This window comes from Hippocampus comes, unplaced genomic scaffold, assembly GCF_001891065.2.
Source record: "Hippocampus comes isolate QL1 unplaced genomic scaffold, H_comes_QL1_v1.1 scaffold104, whole genome shotgun sequence".
Classification (NCBI taxonomy): Eukaryota; Metazoa; Chordata; class Actinopteri; order Syngnathiformes; family Syngnathidae; genus Hippocampus; species Hippocampus comes.
This window is the reverse complement of record NW_017806072.1, coordinates 3,839,261-3,857,318: the sequence shown is the minus strand read 5'-3', so window position 1 is coordinate 3,857,318 and position 18,058 is coordinate 3,839,261. Positions and strand designations below refer to the sequence as shown.

Genomic DNA, 18,058 nt, shown 5'->3' with positions numbered 1-18,058 from the left:
GTCTTTTCCATAACTTTAAACTTACTGTTATAATTGTTACTTTCCCGAATTTTTTTTTTTTAAACCCAGGTATTTAACTTTTTTTTTTTTTTAACAGGAATAGATATTATTTGGACTTCATCGCAATGAGACAATGAGCGAATTTCACATTTGTTCAAATTCAAATTGAAACCAGATGCTTTGGAGAAAATGGAGAGCACTTTTAAAGCCTTTACAATTGTTGATTTGTCTTTTAAAAATAAAACCGTATCATCAGCAAATTCATTTAATCGAAATTCATCATACCCAAATGTAAACACATTAATGTTTAAGGGATTAATGATAAAATATGCCAAAAGTTGGGTACACAAAATGAACATTTTTGGTGATGCCGGACAGCCTTGTCTAATTCTTTTATGTCTTTATTTTAGAGGTCATTCCTGGGTTTGGAGAGATGGAGCTATGTTATTATAAAACATTTTAATGTCCTGAATAATCCAGCCCCGAACCCAAAATTCCCAGGTGTATCGATCAAAATTTTATATCGATAGAATCAAACGCTTTAAAGAAATCGATGAACAGAGTAAAACCCTCAGCTTGTCCAACAACATTGTTATGAATAATAAAGAAATCGATGAACAGAGTAAAACCCTCAGCTTCAAAGGGAGATTGATTGTCCAACAACATTGTTATGAATATTTCGGCCTTAAATGAAGTAGATTGATACAGTACTCATCGACTAATTTAGCCAAAACATGTTTGAGTCGATTTGCATAAACCAGTGGTCATATTTTATGATCATTGTAGAGCAAAGTTTTACGCCTCCAATTATCAAGTTTCAATAGATCTTTATTTCATGATGGTGCAGATGATGAAGATAATGATCAGGAAGAAGAAGAATCTGACAAATTGCAGTGAGAACAGGAGCAGCAGCAGTGGAAAAAGAATGTTGACGCCTCTGCTCGCCTGCTGACTTTCCGGACTACATTTCCCAAGAACGCTTGCGCCTTTTACTCAATCACAAGACCCATCATGGTCTCCTGGAACTCTGCATTTTGAAAACAGTATTTGGAGCCTATATTTTCCTGCGAAATGGCAGTGGAAACTATTGCACCTGATTGGGAATTTGACCGTTTTGACGATGGTTCACAGAGTGAGTTACTGTAATCCGCTCGAATGCTTTTAAAGTAACTGCATCAACCTACAGCAGCTCGCAAGTTATTTAGCCCAAAATGCTCCTTTTCTTTGTTATGGTATCCGGTTTTGTTGGAACCGTTCATCAAACTGAAGCCCGTGTTGCTTTGATTGACTGTTAACGTTGCGTATTTTTTATAGTCACCAATAAGCGACTATAAGCTAACGCTCAGTTCATAGCGTTTCACTGGAGGTGACAAGCAGATTGTTGAATGCCTTAGGATAGAAAAGTACTTCCGTATTATCGTGCACTCATCGGTCATAACAAAAGGTACACCCGCGTCATTTATTGAGCTCCATCAGAAGATCTGTATGGAACATTGTAATCTGACGCTGGCATTCATTAAACGACTAATATTTCGTCTCGTACTTTAGCCGAGTGAAGCTAATTGATGAAAGATCCCTTCCAACAGAAATACACACAGAGGTTCAACTCAAGAATTACGCCAAGTTTCTGGAGGAGTACACAACTCAGCTGAGAGGCATTGAAGAGGCTCTTGATGACTCAATTGGAGATGTTTGGGACTTCACTCTGGACCCCATTGCCCTCAAAGTAAGGAAACTACAATTACTGTGAATCTGTTTAGAACATTAAGCAGGCCACAAAGTGAAACAAAAAGGCAGAAGCCAACTTTATACTAGTTAACTATATTTATACTACTTGTTAAGAAAGATTTACAATGTGAAGCTTCCTGACAGTCAGAGCAGCAGCTAAAAAAGATCAGAAAGTACTGAAATCCCACTCCTATTCCAACAGTCTGTATTCATGAGGGCAGCACATAGTTGACTGGTTAGCATGTCTGCCTCACAGTGCACATGTGCGGGGTTCGATTCTGGCTCCGGCCTTCCTATATGGAGTTTGCATATTTTCCCCGTGCCTGTGTGGGTTTTCTCCGGGTATTCCTCCCACATTCCAAAAACATGCATCCAGGTTAATGGAACATTCAAAATTAATTGCCCTTAGGTGTGATTGTGAGCGTGGATGGTTCATCTACGTGTGCCCTGCGATTGGCCGGCAACCACTTCAGGTCATACCCCACCGACTGCCCAAAGACAGCTGGGATAGGCTCCAGCAGGAGGACAAGCAGATCAGAAGATCAGACTACACAACACTTTTCCACTTTGCATCAGTCCATTTTTGATGAGCTCCGGCCCAGAGAAGCCAGCGGTGTCTCTGGGTGTTGTTGATAAATGGCTTTTGTGTGTGCATAGTAGAGTTTTCCGACCTGCCGTTTTTTACCTTTCGCAGGGGTATTCTGGTCCCCATAAACTGAATCGATGGATGGATGGATGGACTGATGGATACCTAGGTAGCTAGTTAGCTCATACTAAAATAGTGTGGCTTGTTAGAATAAATGCCCATAAAGTTATCCCGTATTCACTCTTATATTATGACAAAGCATTTATTCAGCAGGATGGCCTTGCAAGGTTTCACTGACAAAGCCAGTGAAGAATAATGTTGAAGAGGGGCCAGCCAGTTCCCAAGCTTGGACTAGATAAGCCATTAAGGAGTGTAGATGCCAACTGAGGAATGTGGAGCCCCAAGAGTGAATTTATGACTTTTCTGGGTAGTCCATTGTATGTTGTGTTCTGACTTCACCAACACTCTCAGACTGAAATCAGATAACAACCTCTGAGGAGTGGAAATGGCTACCTTGAGACGGCGCGCTCGTGATGTGCTTGCACAAATGACCTCATGAAGTCCTCTAAGCACAGGAGTGCATTGTGTTCTGACCAGATAACTTCTTTCTGTGGACTTCATCAATGGTTATGACGTACGTGTGCTTGCCCCTTCCCTTCCCTTTAGAAGTTCATGTATTAGTGTTAAATGAATTGACAAACACAATGATATTATGTTTAAAAGTTTTATTTTGTTATATGCCTGTTAGGACATTTCTGTGGATTCACCTAGCCAGCACCCCCAAATGTGTTTACACAGCTCATGCGCTTAGGGTCATCTCGGGGAGAAAGAAGCCTGGATGCCTGTTAACTAATAACAGAAGGGAGACTTAACTTTAGGTAGACAGTTTAGAAATACAGTCATACCTCGGTTTTCGATCATAATCCGTTCCAGAAGGCTGTTCGAAAAGCAATTTGTTCGAAATCCGAAACTATTTTATTGGCCTATGATTAGGGGTAATACACTATGCAGAAATAAACAAAAAACAGTCAGATTTACGTAAATGACAACAAACACGTCTGCTCACAATGAACGTTAGACGAGGAAGCATCACTTCCTCGTGGAAGGAAGCCGAGAGGAGGCGAGTGGCATATTCGGATTTGCTCAGTTTGGTCGAAAACCGGTTTTCGGTCATAATCCGAGGCATAAAAATCTCTGAATTTCCGGTCGAAATCCGATTTGGTCGATAACAGAGACGTTCGAAAACCGAGGTTTGACTGTCATGTGCTTTTAGCATGCCAGGATGTCTGGGAGCCGGTAATAAATGTCTCAGTTTATGGAATGGCTTACCATTAACCTGTCAAAATGTCTATTGAACATGAAACAGGATGCTGATGTTGGAGCCAGGGTGTCTCGGAGGGCTGGGTCAAGCGCTGAAGGGCGCGGCATGTAAATTAGGGAAGGAGAGTTTTTCTCTCATGTCACTTGTAATTTGAAGAACAAGTAAATTAATGGCTGGCTGGGGCGAGCGGAGACTGACGGTCTAGGGCGAGTACGGGTAACTGGGTACAATCTTTCCGTTCTCTTGTCTTGTTTGTTGTTTCTTAAATGTTGTCGGTTGACTAAACCTAACACGGGGAATAATAATAATAATGATAATGATAATAATAATAGTAATAATAATGATGATAAAAATACATGTTGCTGATCGTGTAGTGCATGTGTCAAACATACGGCCCGCGGGCTGGAACTGGCCCCCAAGGAGGTTCGATCAGGCCCGCAGGATCATTTAAAAGTGAATAAAAAAGCATAAAAGACACGGAATGGATATTTTTAATAATTCGTGGATTATCCGCTAGGGGACACACTGTTTTGATCAGAGTAGAAGACAACATTGTTTTGAAAATGTTAATTTTAACATTACATATCGTGTCTTTGCGACTTCATTTAGAATAGTTTTACAACAACTTGGCAGCCATGTTTCACTGGGGAGTAAGAAGTCAAGATCATAAGTAATAATGATGTCATTAATCAAAAGTTGACAAGCTACTGTGTACTAAGTTTGTAGCTCTAGAGTTATTTTTTTCTTATCGGTGAAATCTAGAGTTGAGTTGTTTGGAAACAATGCAAAGTCCAGCAATAGGTCCTCTGGTGGGGATTGCGAGACGACAAAGACTCTCTATGTGTCCTTGAAGTTTGAGTTCCAGTGGTTGGGGGACAGATGAGGATAACTTCATCTGTTTGGGAGTGTGAGCTAGGTTAGTTTGTTTTATTTTGTCTTGGGTTGTCCTTGAAAGTTCTAGACTTCCTGTCTTGTCGGCTTATCTCAGGACAAGCATAATAGAGAAATAAATGAATTGATGATTTAACTGAACAAAATCTGACCTTGTCGATACCAATACCAGAGTATGTGGTTGAGCAAAATGTATAATGACTGTGAAAAAATGTTTAATTTCACCAATACTTTGTCTTTCAGCTCCTCCCACATGAACAGTCCTCCCTGTTGGAGTTGATTAAAACAGACAATAAGGTAAAGCCAAGAAAAAACATTTCAGGTTTGATTTCAATGATTTATGTCTTTGATCGTTAAAAGGTCAAACCTGATTTTTTTTTTTTTTTGATAACTTGCAGGTTCTGAACAAAGTCATCACAGTATATGCTGCTCTTTGTAGTGAAGTGAAGAATCTCAAGTATGAGGTAGAGCATGTAACTGCACCATTTTAATCTGTATTTAATCTGTGGCTGCCGCAGTATTCCCAGAGACTGGTCGTTGTTTTATTGCGCTTCTATGTAGTGTATAGTACATGCTAAAACTAGAATTATGATTATGGTCATAATCTCTCACAGGCAGAAAACAAGTTCTACAATGGTTTATTGTACTATGGAGAGGGAGGTAATGTGACAGTTCTCTGTTTTAGACTTTCAGTCATTTCCAGTGTAGTATTGCTTATTGTTTCAGTATAGATTACTCAGAGCCATGTATGCCCTTTCAACAGTGTCTGACCTTAGCGTTGTCGAAGGCGAGTCCCAAATTCAGATGGGCCGATTCATCTCATTCTTACAGGTACCAAATGACAGGAATTCAAGTAATAAATCAATAAATAAATATTTGCAGTGCAAAAAAAAAAAAAGACTGCTCTTTATCTATCAGGAGCTGTCCTGTTTCGTGTCAAGATGTTATGAAGTGGTGGTCAACATTGTTCATCAGCTGGGGGCCCTCTACAACAGCAATAAGTAAGACCCATAGCCAGAGGCCAAACATTTGAAGAGAAAGAATTTAATAACAGATTAAAATGTTTATCGATGCATGCCCTCTAATTTTCTATAGCACACGGAAAGTTAACTGTAAAACCAAGCAATTGATTAAGTTCATATTTGAGCAAGAAAAGACTTATCTCTCCACTGTGCACATCTTTCATAAACCTTGACTATTTTATCAGCAAACAGTTAACAGAGTCATTTTTTTTTATACCCCAGGGCTGCGACAAGAATTATTGATTCATCAAGTGTCCATTTCCAGGTAAGCCTTCACGTATCAGCTGTGGTATTTATGCATGCAAGTTGTGTCATGTTGCTTTTCCCTTTGCAGACAGTGTATGAACATCTAGGTGATTTGTTAGTGGTTCTACTTACGCTTGATGAAATCATGGAAAATCATGGCACGCTCAAAGATCACTGGAAAATGTATAAGAGGTGAGCCGCAGTATTTTAGTCTGCAGAATAAAGTGAATGTTTCATTCTTAATATTTTACACATTTGTTGCAATAAGTGGATTCTAATATTGTGTCTGCGTCATCTACAGTATTATTTATTATTGTCAAACCTACAATAATCCGTAATATATGTTCTGCTACTTGCATGCTTTGTTTACAGGTTATTGAAGTCTGTGCACCACAATCCTGGGAAATTTTCAATTGCCGAAGAGAAACTGAAACCATTTGAGAAGCTCTTGCTTAGACTAGAGGGACAGTTGCTAGATGGCATGATACTGCAGGTGACTTACAAGCCGTACCCTTTCATTTTAAATATCAAATAATCATCCCCTCTGGGATCCAAGCAAACTTGTAATGCGCCGGGGAACCTATTTTAGGTTCCAATGTAACAAGCAAGGGCATGATTTAATTAAAATATTTGGCATATTTTCACAATTTAGTATTAAATAGTGCACATACGCCTCTCGCCGTTATCACTCTGTTCAGCATCATGGGGATGTTGGAACCTATACCAGCTGACTTCAGGCAAGACACGCTCGGGCGCTCTCTCTCTCTCTCTCTCTCTCTCTCTCTCTCTCTCTCTCTCTCTCTCTCTCTCTCTCTCTCTCTCACTCACTCACTCACTCACTCACTCACTCACTCACTCACTCACGATCTTTCACATTCACACTCATGTCATGATCCTGCGGGACAAGCCTGGAGAGAAACCATACAAGCACAAGTCATGCAAACGGCACACAGAAAGAGCCAGAAGCGATTCAACCCCAGAATTCACATCGTGTTGCTCATGGCATCTGAGCATGATCAATAACTCAGACCTGTCTTGTCATGTACAATGCAACAGGGGTGTGTGGACCAGAGATTCGACGATCCTGGGAAAGGTGTAACCATCACGAAAAACACCACTTTTGCTGAGGAGTTTGCCTTCAATATACGGACCATATTCTCCAATGTGGAATCTAAGATTGGTCAGGTTTAATCCTTGTGATAATTGCTTTTCATACGCTGTTCTCACTTTAATTTGAGTGGTTTATGTCTTTGTGCTTGACAGGGGAACCGTCAGAAATTGATCAGAGAGATAAATATGCTGGAGTCTGTGCTCTTTTTGTGCTTCACTTTTACATCTTTAGAAGTGTAGACAAAAAGCTCTACAAAGCACTCCTCGATGTTTGTAAAAAGGTATTCTAATCAGTACTGGTATAACGGTCACTGCTGTTTCCCTTGACACATCTTGCTGAAAAATGTGCTTGTAATCTTTTCTTCAGGTTCCAGCTGTTACTCTGACTGCTAACATCATCTGGTTCCCCGACACATTCCTCCTTAGCAAGGCTCCCGCTGCAGCCAAACTGATAGACAAGAAAAGTGCTCAAGCGATCCGAGCACAACGAGACACCTTCCTTCAGCAAAAAGCCCAGACACTGTCTAAGTAATTTGTTTCATTTTTTTTTTTTTTTTTTTTTTTAAAGGCCAATGAAAATTAGAGCTTTAATAACACCGGGTTGTCTTCAGGGATGTTCAGTCATACTATGTGTTTGTAACGTCATGGATGATGAAGATGGAGTCCATTCTGTGCAAGGAGCAAAAGAGTGACAAGATGGCGGAAGACCTTAACAGCAGGTGTAATGTATTTGTTCAGGTAAGACATTGATGTCCTCCACTCGTCTCATGCTCATTGCATCATCTTTTCTACTATTCAGCACTTTATCATGTCATGTTTATGTGTCGCTCGGACAGTTGAACAGAGGCTCGACGCAGGAACAGATTGTCTTTCACTGCCCGCAGCAGGCGCAGTTTTCTATGAAGCCACTCTGTGTTCTCTTCTCCAACTGATAACCTGACCTCTGCAGCCTCTGCCGGCTTTTTATTGATCGTGTATGCAAATTACAAGTGATATATCAGAAAAACACTCCGTTCTTCATTTACATACCACGCCCCTGGACGGCCCCAATGGGTCGCCCCCTCAGTGGACCCCTGAAGGCCAAGGCATTCCCCTTGTACAAGCACCAACATCCATAAACCAACACAAACATAGACATTTTAATGAGTGGCCTTTCCATGAACTGATACATCTGTAACCTGGCTTAGTGACCTCTTCTCATGATGGAGCATACCAAGTACTCCCTATCGTCCGAAGTTAAATCTTCCTTTCCAGGTTGGCAGTTAACAGGCGCCTGTGGATCTATTCACCTCAAATTGACCCCTGATTCTCTGTGCTCCATTGTGTACAAGCTGTATGGACACACGCGTTCGAGGTCAATCAAGCATGTAACAAAATGAACTTTCAAACATCATAACATTTTTTTGTTTGTCTATTCTCCATCATTGTGTCATTGAATAATGTGAATTAGAGCTATAATGCAGAGCTGTGCTTCATTTGAAAAACTGCAGAATTGTATGTTGTACGATACATAGTAGCTTTTTAAAAATCTAGATGACTTTATTGACCTGTACAATTATTATTATTATTGTTATTTTCTAATTTGAAAAGCTTACCTTGTGTGTCCCCCCCTCCCCCACACATAGGGTGTCCTGTTTGCATACAGCATCAGTACCATTATCAAGACCACCATGAACATGTACATGTCCATGCAGCGGCCCATGACCAAGACGTCTGTCAAAGCGCTGTGTCGACTGGTGGAATTGTTGAAAGTGCGTAAACCTGTCCATTAAATTGAGGCTGTCAGGACTTGGCAGACGTACTGATGTTGTGTCATGTCACTGTCTCCCAAGGCAGTGGAGCACACATTTCACAGACGGTCCATGGTTGTAGCAGATTCTGTCTCTCACATCACTCAGCAGCTGCAGTCACAGGCCCTCAACGCCATCTATGTTGCCAAGGTAATACACAATCTACAGGATATGTATTGCGTGACATTTCAGCAGTTTTGAAAACTACCCTGTATCCTTCCTCCAGTCAGTTGTTTGGGTATGTTCATTACTGCATTGTGGTTGTAGACTACAGTGTTTCTGTGGCTCTCATCAGATAAGTAAGCATAATGTGATCAATAAGAAGGTTTTTGGGTTAAGAAGGTCACTGCTTTGTTATTCTTACACGGTTTGTTTATGCCCAGAAAAGAGTGATATCTGACAAGAAATACAGTGAACAACGTCTGGATGTGCTCTCCTCCTTGGTGCTCGCCGAAAATGTTCTGGGTGGACCCAGCACAAAAGAGAGACGTCTTGTAGTGTCTTTGGCTCTCTGTGTTGGCACTCAGCTGGTAAGTGTGCACCCTTCGGGTCGGGGTACTCAAAGAAAGACGGTACATTCAATGTAAAGTATGAATTTACCCGAAGGCAGAGATTTGGATCCTTTTGAACATTTGGAAATTTGCTCAGTACGTCGCTTTTACCAACGTCCACACAGGTGCACATGAAATTAAAGCACAACTTTTAAAATCAAAGCGCAGCATTGCATTGTTTTATTTTGACTTCATGTGTTCCCTGGACCGAACGTTTCCAAGATCTGGTTCACACAGAATATTTGAACAATATGCAATACAGATTTAGATGAAGGCAGAGTGAATGAAACGCAAAGAGATCACTTTTACAGGGGGAAAATAACAAAAATAATCCAATACAGACAACACTGAAAAATATTTTAGTTTGTAGAAAATATTTGCAGTTTATCCTGTTTGTGAACAGATCAGGTAACAGATGCATACTATATTACATACATACAGCTGTCTTGCGAAGAAGAAGTTTGAAATGTCAGATACCCCTTGATACCTAAACATACCAGGTGAATCAAGATCACAAAGTCAGTGAAAACAGTCACACATCAATAGAAGCAGCCACGTCCGGGACCGGTCGTCACATCAAAAAGAAGACTTGTACTTTCTAGCTATTTTATCTATCATATGATTTTTACACACCAGCAGGTGTTGTTAGGCCATGAGATCAATAGAAAGCACCTTCTGTGTAAAGAAATTAAACCATGTGATACTCTGTTTGCTACACTTGCCCACAATGCACAAAGAAAGAAAAAAAAAAACGGTGAAACAATACAAAGAGAACTTGTAATCTGAAATTTCATGCAAGTCATACCGTTACATTATATGTATTGTTGTGAATATTACACAGTTGGGATTGGCATAATGAATAACAATGTTCCAAATATTTAAAATCAATTCAGAGGGTTATGTAAATAACGTGAATATGTTACATGCCTGTAGAAAACCTTCAGAGATGAGGAGTTGCTTCCACTACAGCTTGTATTGAAGAAGCTGGACCTGATAAGTGAGCTGAGTGAGAGGTGGGGTAAAATGAGGATGACACTGAATAACTTGGATGCGACAGACGTATACATCTGTTTTACTTTACTTCTAAGGGTCAAACTTCAGTGTGACTGCAGCTTCCTTTACTGGCACCGAGCAGTGTTTCCTATCTACTTGGATGATGTTTATGAAAATGCTGTGGATGCAGCACGAATACACGTAAGATCCATGGTCAATTCATCCATCACACATATCATGTCAGTTTCATATACGGTGGAGCCTTGATTTCACGGACCCGGAGCCAGCGAACTCCGGATTCAACAGACTGAAAATATTCAGTGTTTTAAATCTGTTAATCCCGGAATTTGCCACAGGGACAGTAAACGGCGCTGTGGTGCCATCAGCAGGCAGACGGGTCACATATTGCGTTGCCCAAATCATAGATAAATAGACTTAAAGTAGACTAGAGCAGGCTAAAATATGTCAGTATGGCGGCCGTGTTCGCATTGGCTATTTTCCCATCAAATGGAATGCATGGATATACAGTCCCCTTCATAAGAATTGGAACGGCAAAGTCAAGTCCCTTTTTTGTTGTATACTGAATACATTTGGGCTTCAGATCAAAATATTGAATGTGAGGCAAAGGTTCAGAATTCCAATTCTTATTTCATAATATTTACATCTGGATGTGTTAAATAACTCAGGACAGAGCACCTTTTGTTTGAGCGCACCCAGATGTGTGTTTCCAGTGGCTCAGGTGTTGCCTTATCAATAGCTTTGATCGATTTACCCTCTTATGTCAGCTTCACAATGGTTTGCTTTTCTCCCATAGATGGCTCGCCGGTCTTCACGATTGTTTAATAGCAAATTAATTGTTCACAGATGAAACCCAAAGCCAAAAAACAAGCACTATCTGATATTTAAGCAATCAATCTAAAATGCAACACCTCATTAACCAGAAACACCGATCAGTCACATGTTCCAATAATTTACTCACTTGAAAATTGCATGGATTAAAAAAAAAGGTGCTCTGTTCTGAGTTGTTGAACACATCTAGATGTAAATACTGTGAAATAAGAGCCAGAATTCTGAATGCTGTCTGATATTCAACTTTTGATCTGAAACCCAAATGTTTTCACTCTATCGTTGAAGAATTTCAATGTTGTTTACTTTTTCCATTCAAATACTGAAGTCCCACCTACCGGTAATGCTCCTTTTTGTACAATTTGCTGATGATTTGTTTTCTAAATTCTCTTATCAGCCATTTGTATGCACCCACATTTAGATTTTAAAAGCACTCTGCGATATATCCAAAGCCTTATAAGTGAATAATCCATGTATTTGAATGACTGAGGCTGAATACTATTCATTAGAGATTTATTTGTACCATGTAATGACAGATACCGCATTTCAATATGTTCATGCGTTTAATTGTGCCCTTTTCTTTTGCCATGATTGGTTCATACAGTACATGTTTAGTGCCCTGAGGGACTGCGTGCCCTCCATGATGCAAACCAAGCACTTGGAGTCCTATGACCAGCTACTGGAGAGCTACGACAAGGAGATCATGGATGTTTTCAATGAGGTGAGTCAAAGTGGACTGCAGTTGAAAGAGAGTGATGCCTTCAAGGTTTGTGTTGACATAAACAGAACCACAATCACACCCTATGCTCTGTGTTTGTGTTGAATTCAAGCACTTGCTGGATACATTGTGTAAAGAGATAGAGAAGGACTTGCGGCTCTCTGTTCACACGCATCTGAAGCTGGATGACAGGAACCCGTTCAAAGTTGGCATGAAGGACCTGGCCCACTTCTTCTACCTCAAACCCATCAGATTCTTCAACCGGTTCATTCATATCAAAGGTGCTGAAAAATTCCAGCTCTTAAGAGCTCTGATCCAATTTACAATCGACAAAGTCTGGTGTTCTCAACTGGTCTTGCCCTGGGACAGATATTTTTGCCATGGAAGCCGTCATCTGTCTGTTTTCTAGAGTGTGTCTTCATTAGGCTTGTGGATGAGCTGAAACCTAAACCAGCTGACAATTGTGTGAGAGGCGGCCCTTATAGAAGACAAACCAAATGTGTATTGTTTTTTTTTTTTTTGTTTGTTTTTTTTATTTTCCAAAAATAGCCATCCAAAACATGTAACAGTATAAACTGTACAAATACGGTAATTATTTCATGTGCAAAATGGCTCTCAGAGCACATCACTGTTGTACATAATCAATGCAAATGTGCTTCCAGCCTACGTGACCCATTATCTGGATAAAACATTCTACAACTTGACCACTGTGGCTCTACATGACTGGGCCACCTACAGCGAGATGAGAAACCTTGCTATACAGCGTTACGGACTGAAAATGACAGAAGCACACCTGCCGAGCCAAACCCTGGAGCAGGTCTGTTGGTTTGTAACACGTCATTGTGGCAATGCTAGGCGTCAAGCGTTCATAGAAATGCAGTTGTGAATTAACAAACTGTCAAAAGAGGTAATTGTGCAATCATAAAACACACACCGCTATTTACAAATTGGTTCAAATTCAAACAAAGCGCAAACGTGAGGTGGCTGACTTCATTTTATTTCTTTATTTTTTGACATTACCCGGGCAGTGAACGCCGCTAACAAAATTGGAGGTTGGATTAAGTCATCCCACCATCTGATGTAGCATCAGTGATAGGACAGCACCTGATGGCCTTGTGGTGTTTTGAAGCTGGAGCACAAGACAGTTAACAATACGTGGCATCATGAGCTTCAGGATTGGAACATTTGACGGTCACTCATATTAAAACATCAGGAACAGGGAAATCAATGCAATGACTGGAATAAAGAATGAAGCTGTGAAGGAATGAAGCTGTCACTGACGTCTATCGCGTGAGTGACACAGAGAAGTATTTAATCCCTCACAAAAAGTGTAATACAGCATGCATCAAGCCAATCATTCTAGATAGAGTTCTGGGTCATCAACTGTTTCTAAGGTTCCAAGGGGAGCGAGGCAGAGTGACCATGCGTGTGCAGGCTCAGGTATGGGCAAATGGCCTGTGAGGACAATCTTGGTGTTCTCAACTGCATCCGTCAGATGAGGTGTGAATCGGTTTTCCCTGATGCTCCGTTAGTCTCCAGTAACTAAATATTTTCCTCTTCTCTGTGCATCTGGACTTGCTGCCACATACAGAAAGTAATTCTGCAGAGATATTTAGGTGACATAAGACTCTCGCGTAGGAGCACTTCAATGGGCCCAGATAGTCTCCTTGAGAGGTTACCCGCTGGTCAAATTTTTGTCCACTTCACAATTAAATAAAACCAACCAAACCAAATACAATGTCAAATGCATACATATATTTTTTTATACACCACGTGGAGACAGTCAAATACAACCAGGATGGCTATTTCTAAGCAGTGTCTTAACGATTCCTCCTCAATCGGTGTGAAAAATAAACACACATGAACTGGCAGTCATTATTTTCCTCAGGCAACCTGCCCCCCCTACACACAAAACAGACATCTTCCTTTGTCTCACATCAAAGTGATAGTGTATATCTCAGAGACAAGAACAATGTCACCTTTCTTAACCTTGCATGAGAGGTTATAATGAACTTAGAATCAATTGTATCAGTGCAAAAACACTCTTCTAACGCTGATATTTTCAACAAGGGCTTGGATGTGTTGGAGATCATGAGGAACATCCATGTTTTTGTCTCTCGCTACCTATATAACCTCAACAACCAGGTTAGAATTGTATTGATTTATTTATTTATTTGTTTAGTATTCTCTTAACAGCACTGCCAATGTTCCTGCTGCCGCGTTGTGAAGTATTTATTAAGTAACCGTTATTGTCTCATAGATCTTTATTGAGAAGGCAAGCAACAACAAGCACTTAAACACCATCAATATCCGACACATCGCCAACTCTATCCGTACCCACGGCACTGGCATTATGAACACCACGGTGAGTGAATAGGAACCATGTGCTTTGAGTTTTATCATTGTGAGTACTAACTCGCGGGAGGAATTTCTCTCTCCTTCAGGTGAACTTCACCTACCAGTTCCTGCGCAAGAAGTTTTACATCTTCAGTCAGTTCATGTATGACGAACACATCAAATCCAGGCTCATCAAGGACATTCGCTTCTTCAGAGAAACAAAGGACGAGTCTGACCAAAAGGTAGGACAAAGAAATGAAAGAAAAGCAGACATTTCTGAGGATGGAAATATTTTTCTTAAATTCACCGATGACTTTATTGTAGTACCCTTTTGAGCGTGCGGAAAAGTTTAACCGTGGCATCAGGAAACTGGGCATCACTCCCGATGGACAGAGTTACCTGGACCAGTTCAGACAGCTCATCAGTCAGATTGGTAAAATGTACACACACACACACACACACACACATACATCTTATTTGCGTGCTGTGTTGTTGTTGTTGTTCTTTTTTGGGGGTTTTTTTTTAGCATGACTTTTCTGAGGTTGAAATTTTAGTTCCGGTGTTCCTGTGTGGCGATGTCTCTCGGTACTCTGGTTTTCGCCCCCATTTCGAAAACATGCATGTTCAGTGAATCGAAGAGTCTAAATCACTTGTTCTTAACCTTGGTTCGATCGAACCCAGGGGGTTTGGTGAGTCAGTCTAAAGGGTTCAGTGGCGGTCAGGACGCACGCACTGATTCATGACAACTCGTCAGATCAACAACGCTGGCTTCTCTCCCTATCTTGGCAAGCTGTCCTTTCTGAGGATGGTAGACATAAAAACAAAGAAAAGGAACAGGCTTTGTTGCAAAAACGATGTTAGAGTGGCACTTGCCTAGGTGAAGCCAAGCATTCATTTCTGTAAGGCAACAGTAAAAATTTTACGGACAATACAACTTTTAGAGAATGTAACAAATTTGTGTTGCAACCAAGGAGTAACCAAAACCGAATGTAACATTCAGGGAATGCCATCAGAAGAACATATACAAAATTGTTTGTAGGGAAATAATATTCCTTGAGTTAGTTTTTTTTTAATGTAAATGTTTTTGGTGCGGAGAGTGAAATTCATGATTGGTTAGTTTTGGTTTTTTTTTTTTTTTTTTTTTCGAATAATGTGCCCTGATATAAGAAGTACTTCCTGTTTGTTTGAATGGATGGATTTCTTGATATTCCAGCTTGGATGATTTGTTGTTTCAGATATCGTTGTTGCAATGCTTCCCAAAGCATTTTGGTATAAGTCTGATCCATAAATAACCCCCCCCCCCCCAAAAAAAAACAAACAGCTGTTGTTTGGCTTGACGTTAAATCTGAAAATCATTACTAGGATAGAGATTGTTTCAGTTTTTGAAATGCGTTACATTCGGTCGTAATTAAGTAACTAATGTGGACTTGACATTTGTCTTCCAGGTAATGCCATGGGTTATGTGCGTATGATCCGCTCAGGAGGACTCCACTGCTGTAGTAGTGCCATTCGGTAAACTGCAATGACAACAAACATTCTAAATTTGAAGAGTGACTTGGATGTGTGGTTGTCTTCCCACCAGTTTAGTCAAATTAAAAATGAAATGGCACATTTATCAATGCTCCATATGAGTCATGGTATATTTGTATTGTGCTGTCTGTGGGTCGTTGAAGGTTTGTCCCAGACTTGGAGGATATTGTCAATTTTGAGGAGCTGGTAAAGGAGGAAGGACTGTCAGAGGAAACTCAGAGAGCTGCAGGGTAACCATGCTGACATTCTGGATTTCATGTGAATTCATGTGATTCCGCTTTCAGTGTCCAATATGGGGCACAGATCAAAATAAATGCAAAGGTGAACTTTACCTCATGAACTTTGCTCGTTGCATGCAGCGTGTTGGATTCCGTATTAGGAGATTTGACAAGCAACTCTGCCGAGGGGACAGAATACTTCAAGATGCTGGTGGAAGTGTTTGCGCCCGAGTTTCGACGTGCAAAGAACATGCACCTGAGGAACTTCTACATGATTGTGCCCCCACTGGTGAGTACCAAGCCATTTTCAGTAACATGATTCATTTCCACTGGTAAACGCCAATGGCCCTGTAGAAGCTCAAACTTCAACAGTGTGTGTGAGACACCATAAATAGGTCATTTGTGTGATGACAGTCTCAGTGGATTGGCCCATTTCACACCACTAAATCAATTTGTCCTTTAGACTGTGAACTTTGTGGAACACTCCATCAGTTGCAAAGAGAAGCTGAACAAGAAGAACAAGACCGGAGCTGCTTTTACAGATGATGGATTTGCTATGGGTAAGTGACCTACGGGGAACGACACATACAACATGCTATCGCACAAAATCTTAAACACACGCACACTTTCTCACTTTATGTTCAGGTGTGGCATACATTCTGAAGCTGCTGGACCAATACTTGGAGTTCGACTCCCTGCACTGGTTCCAATCAGTCAGAGATAAGTACAAGAAGGAGATGAATGCTGTGGTGAAGGAGCAGCACCTCCACTCTGCCAGTCAGGATCAAAAGTTGCTGCAAACAATGAACCTGACCCAGAAAAGATTGGATCTCTACCTTCAGGTACAGACTTCATGTAACCTTGCCTCCTTCCCTCAAGTTTTTCTGCTTCTTAAATGGCCACTTTGGCGGGCACGGAGTATTTACATTGTATTTGTTCTCCTCCTGCAGGAGTTTGAGCTACTTCACTTCTCCTTAAGCAGCGCCCGTATTTTCTTCAGAGCGGACAAGACAGCAGCTGAGGAGACTCAAGAAAAGAAGGATAAAGGTTTACTGATGAGTTGTAAATTACAAAAACCTCAAGTGCCTGTGAAAAACATCTTCTGGGAAAATGAATCCGTATTGATGGTTTTATTTATCATCTTTTTTCCCCTCAACAGAAGACGCCTCTAAAGCTGGAGCATCTTCCGATGGAGCCACCCCTGCAGAGCCGGGATCAAAGTGACCCTGTTGTGATTTCAGCCGCAAGCGAACAAAGAATGAAAGTGAATGTGGAACAATATCAGAGTGCACTGTGAGCAACATTTGGCTTAGGTCTCAAGACTGCAAACTTGACACATTTTCCTGGGAAGAATGGAAAGATTTGGTCGTTATGTATGTCAACATTTGTGTGTTTTTATCAAAAGACTGTGCACTCATTAAGACTTACTGACTTTGCAACGTGTCTTTTCTGTCTATCCATTTCATGTACAACTTAACCTCAGTAGGGTCATGGGTTAGCTGGAGCTTATCCCAGATGACTTTGGATCAGAGGCAGGGTACACCCTGCACTGTTTGCCAGTCGATAATATTAGTCATAATAATGTTAACAGTTCATAGCTTTTTGATTGTGCCCATTTTTTTTTCTTCTGCCAAGTAGCTTTGAGAAATAAGTACAACCTGTGTTTTACACAAATCCCTTGTCGTCATGATTGTCCATGGCCTTACCTGGTAGCTTTGTCCTTAACACCTCAGTATGCACAGTAGCAAAGTATTGTGTGCCATATTTGCATACAGCTCATTCTTACCGTCCTTTTACCACATTTTTTAAATGTATACGTGCCTTTCTGAACTGTAGATACATCTGATTTATGAATAATAGATTAACATGGAAAACAATACACAGAATCTCTCTTGCAAAATGCAAGACATTTTTTGCAGTACTGGTAATCATTGCATTTTACACATTTCTTGATTGTATATTCATTGACGTGATACATGTAATATTTGCTCAAATGCATCAATTTAACATATTTGGGTACCTAATTGAAAACTAATAAAACTTGGACTTTGGAATGATTTTGAATCGCAAAAATGCTTATACACCGAGAAAGTGAGTCAGCGTGTGTGCGAATAGTTTTTCCAGTGATTTGGTTGAAGATTGCAGGAGCAGTTTAGAACCATATACAGTAC

At 40.6% G+C, this 18,058-nt stretch overlaps 1 protein-coding gene across 2 annotated transcripts; it reads left to right on the top strand.

Annotated features, from left to right (window-relative positions):
• Positions 1-965: 965 nt before the first annotated feature.
• On the top strand, positions 966-17,945 carry washc4 (WASH complex subunit 4). Of its 2 annotated transcripts, none has more exons than XM_019893956.1 (33): positions 966-1,132; positions 1,587-1,726; positions 4,770-4,823; positions 4,925-4,990; positions 5,141-5,186; positions 5,290-5,357; positions 5,445-5,527; positions 5,771-5,813; positions 5,883-5,986; positions 6,167-6,287; positions 6,851-6,974; positions 7,058-7,185; positions 7,272-7,432; positions 7,516-7,642; positions 8,530-8,655; positions 8,737-8,844; positions 9,078-9,224; positions 10,179-10,258; positions 10,334-10,439; positions 11,689-11,805; positions 11,915-12,083; positions 12,465-12,619; positions 13,873-13,947; positions 14,063-14,167; positions 14,247-14,381; positions 14,464-14,572; positions 15,585-15,651; positions 15,813-15,899; positions 16,029-16,176; positions 16,351-16,447; positions 16,533-16,729; positions 16,838-16,934; positions 17,047-17,945. In XM_019893956.1, the coding sequence occupies exons 1-33, from the start codon at positions 1,072-1,074 to the stop codon at positions 17,109-17,111; spliced, it is 3,516 nt and encodes a 1,171-aa protein (XP_019749515.1). In that variant the 5' UTR covers positions 966-1,071; the 3' UTR covers positions 17,112-17,945. The 2 variants fall into 2 exon arrangements, with proteins under 2 accessions (XP_019749515.1, XP_019749516.1); XM_019893957.1 differs by having other exon boundaries at positions 16,838-16,949.
• The last annotated feature ends 113 nt before the right edge of the window (positions 17,946-18,058 follow it).

Excerpts from the sequence above, each read along its gene's own strand:
- washc4 (XM_019893956.1), top strand. The coding sequence starts at position 1,072 with ATGGCAGTGGAAACTATTGCACCTGATTGGGAATTTGACCGTTTTGAC. Across the intron at positions 8,656-8,736 it reads GACTGGTGGAATTGTTGAAA|GCAGTGGAGCACACATTTCA; the intron begins GTGCGTAAACCT and ends CTGTCTCCCAAG. Across the intron at positions 10,259-10,333 it reads ATAAGTGAGCTGAGTGAGAG|GGTCAAACTTCAGTGTGACT; the intron begins GTGGGGTAAAAT and ends TTTACTTCTAAG.